Genomic DNA, 12,231 nt, shown 5'->3' with positions numbered 1-12,231 from the left:
TAGCCCCTTCCCCCCTCCAGCCCCCCCCCCGACCCCTTACTTACCAGCACTGGAGCCCTGCTGCTGAAGCATGCTGCTTCAGCACCAGGGCGAGGGGCCAACGACAGAGACGGTCTGGCAGCCAGAGCATCTCCCTGAAGGACCCAGCCTCTGGTTTCCTCAGGTCACGGTCTGGGACCGTGCCCTGCTCTGCTTTTATAAACTTCAGTTTTTTAGACCCCTGGTTTCATTTTCTCCCTGCGCTGCGAACATCTTTTCATCCCCGCACGTGCCTCTTGCCCTGTCTCAAAGGGATTTGAGACACGTGCCCATGCCTCTTGCCCCTCGTCTGGATGCGGTCCTTGGTTGTAGCAGCAGTGATTGGGGCCTCTGAGGGCTCGTGGCAGAAGCCCCCATGCAGCGCAGGGCAGTGGGGAGCAGTGGGGATTGCCCCCCTCCCTGCCTGGCATCCACGCAGCAGCTTCCCCATGGTACAGGTGCAGTGTGGCTCAGCAGGATGCTGCACGCTGCATGGGAACTGGGGCTGAGCAGTGCTGGGCTCTGGCTCATAGGTGGATCTGCCCCAGCTCCCAGACGACGCGCAACGCCTGCACCCATGTGATGCGACAGCTGCCGCGTGGGTGCCAAGCCAGGAGGGCAGGGGGCTGTCCTCCACTGCCCTGTGCTGCGCATGGGGGCTCTGCCACAGGCCCTCAGAGGCCCTGATCGCTGCTACTACAGCTGGTGAGTGCAGGGCTTCTTTTTTTTGGTGCTGGGAGGCTAGGCTGGGGAGAGCAGCCATGGGGGCTTCTCCTGCAGCTCCCCCAGTCCAGGGAGAAGAAGACACAGCTGGAGGAGCCGTCGGAGAACCTATGCCTGCCTGCCTGTGCCTGCCTGTCCCCGGCTGATCTGAATCTCCGAATCTTTTCCAAATCAATTCGGAGGCTTTGGATTCAATTCGGAACTTTTAATGGGTCTCCCAATTCATTTTGGATTTCGAGATTTAGCTGCCGAATCAGGCCAAATCTCCTCCAAATCAAATTGGTGATCAAAGCTTTGCACAGCCCTACTGCCCACAGAAGGCACTGTTACCACTTACTGCTGTAAAGGCAGAATGCGGCAATGTGAATGTTTGATATCTGCATCCAAAGCAGGGGTGGGCAATTATTTCGGGCGGAGGGCCACTTACTAAATTGTGGCACACTGCCGAGGGCTGCATGGGTTGCCCCGCCCCCGGTCACCATTTTGGGACCAATGTCCCAATGTCTTGGGACCAATGTCCCAGGGCCAGCACTGGTGGGGCCCAGATTGGGGCGCAGGCTGGCAGAGGTCTGTAGAGCCAGGCTGGGCTGCACCAGCAGGGAGAGGGGGGAGCTGGCCTGTCTCCATAGAGCCTCTGCTGGCCAGGACCCTGTACCCCTGCTGCCGTGCTCTAGGCCCTGCTGGCGCTGGCCCTGGGACACGGGTGCGGGCCCTACTTCCACACCTGCTCACTCCCAGTGCCCCCCCAGCCCCGCGGTACAGGCATGGGGCAGGCAGGGGACTAGCTGGTACTGAGAGTGGGGAAAAAGCAGCTCCATGCCCACCCCATGGCTGGCGCTCCCTGCTGCAACCACTCGCAGCCCACATGGGGCTGTTCTGAGCAGGCACAGGTAACCCTACGTGGGCTGCAAGCAGCTGCAGCACGGGGCGCTGGTCATGGAGCAGGCAAGGGGCTGCTTTCCCCATGCTCAGCACCAACTTGTAACCTGGCCCTCATGCTCGCTCTGTGCTCACCCATTGGGACTGTGCCATGGCGGCAGCAGCTGCGGCCCCCTGGCCTGCTGTGCTGGCCAGTGTTTGCTGCTGCTGCCTGCCTGGAGCTCGCATGCTGGGCAGCAGCAGCAAACACTGCCTGGTGTGGCAAGCCAGGGGGCCACAGCTGCTACCACCATGGGGCAGCCCCAACAGGTGAGCCCGGAGCTGGTGTGGGGCCCAGGCTGGCAGCGGGTTACAAGCTGGTGCTGAGTGCAGGGAAAAAGCGGCCCTGCCCCGTGGCCAGTGTCCCGCACTGCAGCCACTCACAGCCCACGTGGGGCTGCCTTTGCCTGCTCAGGATGGCCCCGCGCAGGCTCCAAGAGGCTGTAGCAGGGAGTGCCAGCCACAGGGCGGGTGAGGGGCCACTTTTTCCCATGCTCAGCACCAGCTAGTCCTCTGCCCTTCCCCACACCCCAGCCCCCCTTACCTGAGCTCCCCACGCTGGGGGCAGCCACATGGTCCCAGGCCAGAAGCCCCTAATGGGGCTTCTGGCTGGGGGGGTGGAGCCAGGAGGGCCCTGGTCTTGCAGGAATTCTCCAGGGCTTCCCCTGGGTCCTACTACCCTTGGTTCCTGTCATCTTTGACAGGAACCAAGGACAGATACATTTTAATTTTCTAAATTTTTTTTAAGGGCCCCATGGCCCGGATAGAATGGTCCCACAGGCCAGATGCTGCCCGCAGGTTGTATTTTGCCCACCCCGATCCAAAGTTTAACTTCAGAATTTCAAAAGAAATATTTTGCTAGTTCAATTTAATACAGGTGCTTAATTGACATTAGTAAAACTCTGGCGAAAGACAGCATACGCTTGCATAGGGCTTTGAAGATTATGGAAATACTTTCATTAAAGCTGTATATTGTTTAGGTTTTCATTTGTGTTGCACATTCTAGTTCTCTCCAGAGGATTTTTTTTTTTTTTACTGGCTTTACTGATAGATGGCTAATGTGTCATGACGAACTATTACCGATTAACTTTTTCAGTTCAAGAATTAAATTGAAATAAATTCAAACTTTTATTTTAAAAAACCCAACTCCATCATTTTAGGAAAGGTGGCAAGGATAAAAGAATATTTCAATGAAGTACTGTGTTTTGGAACCAGGGGGAATTTTTCCTTGGGTTTAATGCCTTCTCCCTTCAAATCAGCGGAAGCTATTTGCTTTCAATATATAATAAAATAGTTTTGTTCACCCTCGGGTGAGGAATTCCTTCAGTATGAAAGGCTTGGAGTACTTTGATATTTATAGAAGCAGTTGCAAAGTTATGCTAAATACTTGCAATGCTTTTTGATTGGCTACAGTCTAAGATTATAGTACTCTACAAGAAGTGTTGGCATCTTTTTTTTTTTTTTTTTCCTGGTGTGGCTTTTAGAGACGTAGAAAGGAGGATGATAAAAGGATTTGAGTGGGTGTCTTTAAAACTTTTTTTTTTAAACAACATTTTAAAATTTGGAGTCTGTCAGATGAAAGGGTCCAACTAAGAACCTTTGTTTCCAAATACAGGAGCTGACATGTCGAGAAGAACTCCTAACTCTCCTTCTCTCACTTCTGCCACTGGTATGGAAAATACCTGTCCAAGAAGAAAAAGCAATAGGTATGCTTTAATGCTGTTATGGAATTGCACATGACAAAATTAATCTATGTCAGAGTTGGTAACCTGTGGCTTATGAGCTGAATCCTGTCCACCAAGCAGTTTCATTCAGCCCATGAATCTGGAATGTTGTGCGTAGCTGGAGACCTTCAGTGGTGTGGGGAAGCAGAGGTGGAGAGGGATCAGTGGAAGCTGAGTTGCAAACACAGCCTGCCTTTTGGCTGCATTAATTTGGCCCATTGCTCCTAAAACATTAGCTATCTTAGTCTGAAATCAGTCAGCTCAAGTGCTCTCTCTATGTATCTTTCTTACTTTGTCTATAAAGGTGTACATCTACCCTGCCTCCTAAAATGTTGCCAATGCCTGACCTATGGTATTTGTATCCCTTAGCACCTAGGAGTGATAGTCATCGGGCTAGGTGTGTACAAACAGAACAAAGAGGGGTTCCTTCCCAGAGCTTATGATGCTAAGATGGTCCCTCCCCAGAGCTGTATAGGTGTGTATAAGGAGACCAGTTAATATTGGCCTACAGAAAAGGCAGTGGTCTTGGTAATCAGTTTGCTCATGTTCCACTTTTTTTGTAAGTATCAGGGAAAGGAGGTGTTTGAAGGAAATTTGCAGATATCTACAGGGGTCTTCAACTGCAAAGCGGGATGTGGAAGGAAGGAAAGCACGAAGGTACTTCTGACAATTGAATGAGTGGGCAGTAGTTAGCATCATGGTCTGATTGGAAGCAAGCATAAAGTCTCAGCAACAGTTCTTGTCTTGATACTGAATTAAAGATGATAGGTGGAGAGTGTTGGGCAGACAGTGGCTTTGAAAGTGGAGGAGCCAGTGAAGTGACTGGAAAAAAGGTGACATGGTTAAAACAGTGAGACAGGATTATTTTCATAACTGCATTCTGGATGGATATAAATGGGCCAAGATAGCATTTTTTTTTTCAAGTTTAGAAAGCAAAATATTACATTCCTGAGATTTAAATGAATAGATTTGGGAATAGTTACGGGTGCCAATCATCCTCCTGCACCCCTACGCCTGAACTTAAAACGATATGTTATGCAGGATTTTCAGGCAGTGAGTTTTACATGTCAGAGAAGTACCTGAAAGGTAACCATCCTCTAATACAGGATAGAATAGATTTGAAAAGCTAAAGATTTAGATGGGTGAGGGAGAGAATTTGCTTACAGTTTTTCTCACATTCCTTTTCATTAAAACTTCTTTGTGTCTTAAGTCTTGTTACCATATGTAGATTTACAAGATTTAAAGACAAAATCTGATAATCCTTGTATGCAACTTTACTACTTCTGTTGGCTGCCTCAGCATAATTACATTCCTTTCTCTGTGTGCATTTCTAACCTAACTTGGTATGAAATGTGCTTTCTTATGGTCCCATAATAGGTTAATGATTTTTCAAAGATCAGTTCAAAATAAAGTTGCACTTATTTAAGTTTGCAACTTTAACTTCATGTACAGTCTATAAAACTGTTTCCCATCTGAATACCTAGCTAGCATTACTAATGTAGTGAAAAGAAGGACCACCTTACAGACTAACTCATTTCTTTAGGGCAGTGATTCTCAACCAGAGTGGTATACCACCCCAGCATGAGTTGAGATCCTTTTTAAGGGTACCATGCAATAGTGGATGTGTAAACACCTACACATGATTCACAAGATATTGTAGTCTTTCTGAATTCTTTGCAACACAAGCATTGCTCCATGGTTTTTCCGTGGTCAAGAAACAAGTAAAAGCTAAGAGCCAGCATTTTCCGAGCAGTGCCTTGAGTCTAAAAAGGTTGAGAACTGTTGCATTAAGGAATCAAGGTATTTGCAATAGGCTTCATGGCTAGATGCAGTGAGATCTGTTTGGTAATGGCTGTTATGTTCAGGTAGTTCTGCATGCCCTTTTTAGTAAAGTATGTTAGGTTAGGATAAACAACCTACACGCAGGAAATACTAGATTCCCCAAACAAAATGCCAAAACTTGAACTCCATTCCCTCATACCCTCAAGTACCACTTCCCTGCCTAAATCCCCATAAAAGTAAACCCTCTGGCCAATATCAACTGGGCATTGCAACTGCCATTTTTATCCAGGTATCTCAGATCAGTTAAGATTAGAGTGTTTTTCTAGAGTTCTGAACAAGCACTTGAACTAAGCACTTAGGGGGTCTATACATGTGCTCTGGGGTGGAAGAGAGGGCTCTTTAATTAGAACAGCTCTGAGAGCCACTATAATTTAAAACGCCCACAATGTCATGTGTATTCAGTGTCCCGTGCTTTAAAATGGCAGTGGGGTTGCTGTAACTAAAGCTTGTCCAATGAGCTTTAGTTACAGCACCCCCACCACCATTTTGAAGCACAGGGATGCTGAAGACGCATGACGTGGAGGCTGCTGGAGCACACTAATTAGCATTAATTGTGTGCTCTGACATGTGCTAATTAGCATGTGTTGGAGCAGAGGTCCTTCACATGTGTATAGATGCCCTTAATGTGCTTTTGTTCAAACACTTCCTTGTGAAAAGACTCTTCTGCTTGATGGAGCAGTAGAAGAGAAGAGTTCAGCATATCTGTTCCATAGGCCCTGCTACAGGCTAAATGTATTATGCAATTTAATTAACTGGTTAATCATGCATACTTTTAGACAAGCCACATGTGCAAAATAGTTATCACACAATAAAAATGACTGTCAAGCTATAGAAAGATGCAACCAGCTATAAAGTAGTGTTTGAAAATGTGTTACAATTTTACAGCTGGTTTTTATCCAGCTTTAATTTGAACATGTATAGGGCCCCTAAAGTAATATTTTGGTTTTGTTGGTCAGATTAGTCTTGAGTGGATTGCGTCAGGAGCCTAACTTTGGTTTTTGTCCTGTAAGGTTAAGAACAGACAGCCAAAAAGCCTGAGGCTGAAACAATTCAGCCTTTGCAGGTTAGTCCAAGCTACAGAGATTAAACTCAGAAACAACTGGACAAACATTCACTTTTGATTCAGGAAATGTAGTCACATACCTGCAGTAGCTCAGTCCAGAAGCTGGGGGTGCTAGAGCACAACTCTCTGGCACATAGCCAGCTTGGGCTGTGTGTTCACTACCTCTTCCTGCTGCCCACGAAGTCTCTGGAATTTGCAGTCCAGAATTGCAGCAGTAGGACTCTACAGGATTGCTCATCGCTTCCTCTTCCTGCTTCCAGGTGCCTCTGAAATTTGTAGTCCACAGTTGCAGCCAGCAGTAAGTTGCTCTTCTAGCAGGGCAGGGCAGTTCTGTATTTGGGGGAAGGGAAGTATAACTCCCCTCCCAGACCCCAGCTGTCTTGCGGGGGCAGTCTCTGCCTTCCCCCTCTCCCTACCTTCTCTGCTGGAGCAAGGTAGCACAGCCCAGCCCAGGGTTGGAAAACATGCTGGGATGCTAGGGGACTGATTTTAACTTGAACCAGGAAAGGGTCTAAGACAGAAACTTCATAAACCAGTTTGACCTAAATCAGTTGAGTCTGATACTTAACTGATTTATCTAGGTTTATCTTAAACCAGATTCAGCCATTTTGAAACTGGTGTATTTGCACTGAGCTTCTGTTCTGTTACAGGTTTAAACCATTTTCTGATGACTTAAACTGGTTTATGTGTAACTTCTGTCCATAGCTTAAAAGTGAGGGGGTCTTCTGAATCAGATTTTGAAGGGAGAAAGATACCTCTTCTACCTCAGATGTAGGATGTTTTTGTCTTTAGTAAGGAAGAAAAGAGATGTGGTGCTTTCATTCAAGAAAAAAGTGAAAGTTTAGATTTTGATTGTTTTATCACTGCAGAAACATTACCCTTGCTTGTCCATATTGGTGTGAATGGGTTAATAGGATTCCTAAATCTGCATTGCTAATAACCATTTTGTGACGACTTGTCATGAAGTTTTACTGAAAGAATGAAAAAAAGTAAAAGTAAAGCATATGTAAGGAAGGTGTAGTGGTGCAGTTGCAACTCCCTTTAATTCTTGCTCCACCAAAAATTTTAAACCAGCTGCCTGGCAGTGGCAGTGGTATTTCTATCCAGGTATGAGTGAGGGAGTCAGTTGACTTTGTGGCTCATTTATACTCTACCAGAATGCTACTAATCTTTCCTCACTTCACTGGTGTTAATCCCCCCTCTCTTTTTCAAATGGTCTTGATGTTCCCCTATTCAAACTATCCTTTCTTTTGCAATTTTGCTCTTTGCTAGACATTCCTGGTAATGTCTCTTGTATTTCAAAGACCTGCAGACTGTTTTTAGCTCTAGTTAGAAACCTTAACTCGGGTGTAGTTATATTAATTTACATATAGAAATGACTGACAGTGAAGTATTGGAGACATTATAAAGATGTTCAAGAAGCCTAGGTTTTATGTTATTAATCTGAATGAGATGTATATTAGTTATAATGACCACAGGACTAATGAAACACTGTCTTTTGACTATTTTTACCTTGTTTGTTGTGGTTTTTAAAACTTAGTGTATAATGTCTCAAATTGGTGGATGTTGCAATAAATTTACATATTTTTATTCAATCTTAAATTGAGTAATATAGCATATTAGTAAAGCTTCTAGTTTCTGTTTAAATGGAGAAATATGTGGCACATTATCACATATAACATGACATAGACTATCTGCACATCTCTTTCCAAAATCCTAGATCACGCCATGATCATGACCCTTGAGAGACATTAAACAAATATGTATCTCCAAAATATCTGTATTCAGACTACAGCATAAAGCATTAAGGGCAAGTTTTATTCTACGTTTGTTTATACATTGATTTTATTTTTATTTATTTTTTGTTCTCCCCCCAACTTCCCCTTCCCTTCCCCTGTCTTTCAGCAGGTTTCAATCTACCCTTCACAGTTGATGTATACCTGACCAAAGAGACAAATTCAGGTTCTCTGAAATCCACTCAGGAAAAAATAAGTTTAGAAGGAAACTCTCCTCCATCTCTTCAGCCTTCTGGAAAAATATATCCCTTCTCTCGAAAAAGTAGGCGTCAGCGCAAGACTACCCACCGTTATTCAGTGAGAGATGCAAGAAAATCTCAGTTATCTACTTCAGATTCTGAAGGCAATTCAGATGACAAGACTACCATAATGATAAAACACAGGCGGTCCCAATTCTTGCAGCCTTTTGTAACGTATCCACCCAGGGACAACTTCCTTGCAGGTCTGTGTGATCAGCCATCAGCAGAAGCAGTACCAAATTCTAATCCTGATGCTATGAATTCAGAAAAGTCTAGACAAAACATTCCAGCACACGAACTAAATCCTGAGATTTTAAGTGAGCCAGCTGCAGCTACTGCTATGGGCAGCATGGACAATTCTCCATTTGACTTGTGCCATGTCTTGTTGTCACTGTTAGAAAAAGTATATAAATTTGATATTACCTTGAATCACAGTTCTGCCCTTTCAGCGAGTGTAGTACCTACATTAACAGAATTCTTATCAGGTTTTGGAGACTGTTGCAATATAAATAGTTCTGCAGAAAGTGAAGTGGTTTCTGTAGGTTGGACAGAAGAACCTGTGGCATTAGTTCAAAGAATGCTGTTTAGAACAGTGCTGCATCTTATGTCCTTAGATATTAGCTGTTCTGAGACAATGCCTGACAACTTGAGAAAAAATCTAACAGATTTGCTTAGGGCAGCTTTAAACATCAGAATTGCTTTGGAAAAGCAGTCTGATCCTTTTGCTCCAAAGCAAAAGAAAACACTACAGGAGGTTCAGGGTGACTTTGTATTCTCCAAGTATTGTCACAGAGCCCTTATTTTACCTGAGCTGCTAGAAGGGGTTTTGCATATTCTGATCTGTTGCCTTCAGAGTGCAGCCTCCAACCCATTCTACTTTAGTCAAGCTATGGATCTGGTTCATGAGTTTGTACAACACCAAGGATTTAAACTCTTTGAAATGGTAGTCCTTCAAATGGAATGGTTGGTCACAAAGGAGGAGGGAATAATTAACGAAGCGTCAGAGCATCTAAAAGCACTAATTAATAGCATTATGAAAATAATCAGCACTGTCAAAAAAGTGAAATCAGAACAGCTTCATCAGTCAATGTGTACACGAAAGAGGCATAGGCGATGTGAGTATTCTCACTTCATGCATCACCACAGAGATCTTTCAGGGCTTCCAGTTTCTGCTTTTAAAAACCAGTTTTCAAAAAACCCCTTTGAGGAGACCATGGATGGAGAAGTCTGTTATCCTGAACGGTGCTGTTGCATTGCCGTTTGTGCTCACCAGTGCTTGCATTTGCTGCAACAAGTTTCTTTAAGCAGTACCTGTGTTCAGATACTGTCAGGTATGAATAACGTAGGAATATGCTGTTGTATGGACCCAAAATCTGTGATTACACCATTACTCCATGCTTCCAAATTACCAGTATTAAAAAACTTTCAACAATATGTTTTGAGCATCCTTAACAAGTTTATATTGGATCAATTGGGTGGAGCTGAAGTATCTCAAAAAATTGTACAGGCAGCCTGCAATATTTGCACAATTGACTGTGACCAACTTGCCGAATTAGAAGAGACTATGCAAGGCAACTCTCCCGATGCAGGTCCTGCATCCAGTTTTTCAGGTTCCTCTTACAGGTTTCAAGGGATCTTACCTACTAATGGATCTGAAGATATGTTGTTGAAATGGGATGCTTTGGAGGCTTACCAGGATCTTGTTTTTGAAGAAGACAAATTATGCAGTGTGCAGATAGCGACCCACATTTGTAATTTAATCCAAAAGGGCAATGCTGTGGTTCAGTGGAAGCTATATAATTATATATATAACCCAGTGCTCCAGAGAGGAGTTGAGTTAGCCCATCACACCCAGCAACTAGGTGTAACTACAGCATGCAGTCACATACGCAGCTACCATAGCCAATGTTTGCCTCAGGAAGTACTTCAGATTTATTTACAGACACTGCCTGCATTATTTAAATCCAGGTTGGTTAATATTGTATCTATTAATAGATAGAGTTTTTTCCATGACATAAATGTTCAGTTATTAACTTGAATATAATGTAAGCAGGTGCATCTTGCACTTCGGTCATGAAGTGATGGGGACCAAATGAATGCTACATATCTAGTTATTTAATTATAGATTTGCCAGTAGATTCATAAACATCAAGACAGTTGATCTGGAATGATGATCATATGTATGAGGTTAAAATATTCCTATAGAATGCAATTTAAATCTGTTGTGTGCTTGTTGAATAGGTTTACATGCCACTTTATGAAGGGTTTGGCTTGTTAATTCTTGGCAGTCTATTTTGTGTATTGGAACAGCTTTCAGAGAACTATCAGTGCTTATGTTGTTCTGAATGTCCTATTACATCTTTGATAAATGATGCTTAAATTGGCATTGTTCATAATTCCAAAAAAAGGAAGAAATTAATTGTCACTTCATTGTTTTGGCTTTAATTTTTGCATGGAGCATCATTGTGATTAAGTTTCTGTGCACAAAATAGAGCACATGTTAGGATATATCCTTCATTCCTAGCAGGTGATGTCCTCTGATCCATCTGGAGCTTTAAGAATGTCATTAGTTACCTAGGATTCTAACAGACTTCACATTTGTCAGGGGACAGATTGTAATTATTATTGGCTCTGGTTTACATCTTGATCAGACATTTGAGTTCTTGAGGAAACAGTTTAGGGGCAAAAGCCATTCATTCTGTCATTTCATGGAATTTTAAATTTATGATGCAAGAGACTTTGGGAAATTAAGGAAGTGCAAGAAGTGAATATCAGATTAAAAAAAAGTACTAAATGTTCTGGGACAAACTTAAATGCAAAACAAAAGCCAAAACAATGCTAAAATGTCCTAAACAGCTTGTTCTTCTGGTCTGCATGAGGTGCATTGTGGTGGTCCATCAACATAAATTCATTGTACAAAGTAAGATAGTGGAGTGAGAACATACAATCAATAGATGATCGACTTGGGACTCAGAATAATGCAAAAACTAACTTTGTAGATCTGTAAGATAAATCCTTCATATGGTGGTAAATGAGGGAAAAATTTGCATTGGACCTCACTTATAACCTTGTGCCCAGAATACATAAGCATGAGTGTATCCAGGATTGCAGCAAGGTAAAGAGCTCACTGCTCACGAGCCACACAGCTGAAGGGGGTGTGGCAGTACCAGCCTTGATATGGGCCTGGATGCCAGTGAGCACTGAGCTAGCTGGTACATGAGTGCAGCTCCGGCTCTGTGTACTGCAGGCTCTGAGTTCACCAGCTGGTCAGCATGGGGTCTGTCCAGAGGCCCTGCTCTCTCTCAGCTCTGGAACCCAGGGGATGAGTGCTGCTGCTGTTTAACTCTCCCACCCCCACGTTCCCATATTCAACAGCAGGGGAAGAGGGAATAAGTAGTGGTGGTATTGAGCCCCTACTTGCATGCAACTCTGGAGCTTCACCATCATTTGACCTCTCTTCCCTCTCCCCACTGCCCCTCTGGTCACTGAATTCAGTTAATTCAGTGGCTTGGGTGTGGGTGGAGGTGGGAGGTGGCAGAAGGGATTAGAAAGGGCAAGCAGCAGTAGTGGTGACCCCTAGGCTCAGGACCCGTGTGAAAGCAGGGGCTCCAACCAGGTCCTGTACTGACCAGCTGATGAGCTCAGAACTTACTGCACATGCAGAGTTTCCACATGCTAAGCTGATGTGCCAGTGAGTGCATGCAGCACACAGTCAAAGTTGGGGTGGGGAGGGGGTGCCACTTTTGCCAGGATCTGCCCCTGGGCCCAGTTGTTATAAACCCACATTTTCTGAAAGCTACTGAAGTGGGGGGCAGGGGTGCATGTGTATATGCATGTGTACATACTTTCAGTTGCCTGTGTGTATTCTTTCATTTCTTCTGCCCCCCTGTGTTCATGCCAAGCTTTAT

The 12,231-nt window shown here is 44.3% G+C and overlaps 1 protein-coding gene across 1 annotated transcript in view; it reads left to right on the top strand.

The window, feature by feature from the left end:
- The window catches only part of LYST (lysosomal trafficking regulator), a 117,644-nt gene that overhangs the window by 20,775 nt on the left and 84,638 nt on the right, over positions 1-12,231 (top strand). The window contains 2 exon segments of the mRNA XM_014523936.2: positions 3,275-3,365; positions 8,197-10,291. Of these exon segments, the coding sequence (XP_014379422.1) occupies positions 3,275-3,365; positions 8,197-10,291 (2,186 nt within the window).

The sequence above is a fragment of the Alligator sinensis genome, unplaced genomic scaffold (genome assembly GCF_000455745.1).
Source record: "Alligator sinensis unplaced genomic scaffold, ASM45574v1 scaffold93_2, whole genome shotgun sequence".
In the NCBI taxonomy this organism is placed as follows: Eukaryota; Metazoa; Chordata; order Crocodylia; family Alligatoridae; genus Alligator; species Alligator sinensis.
The sequence above is the reverse complement of the archived record's forward strand: the minus strand, read 5'-3'. Positions and strand labels throughout refer to the sequence as shown.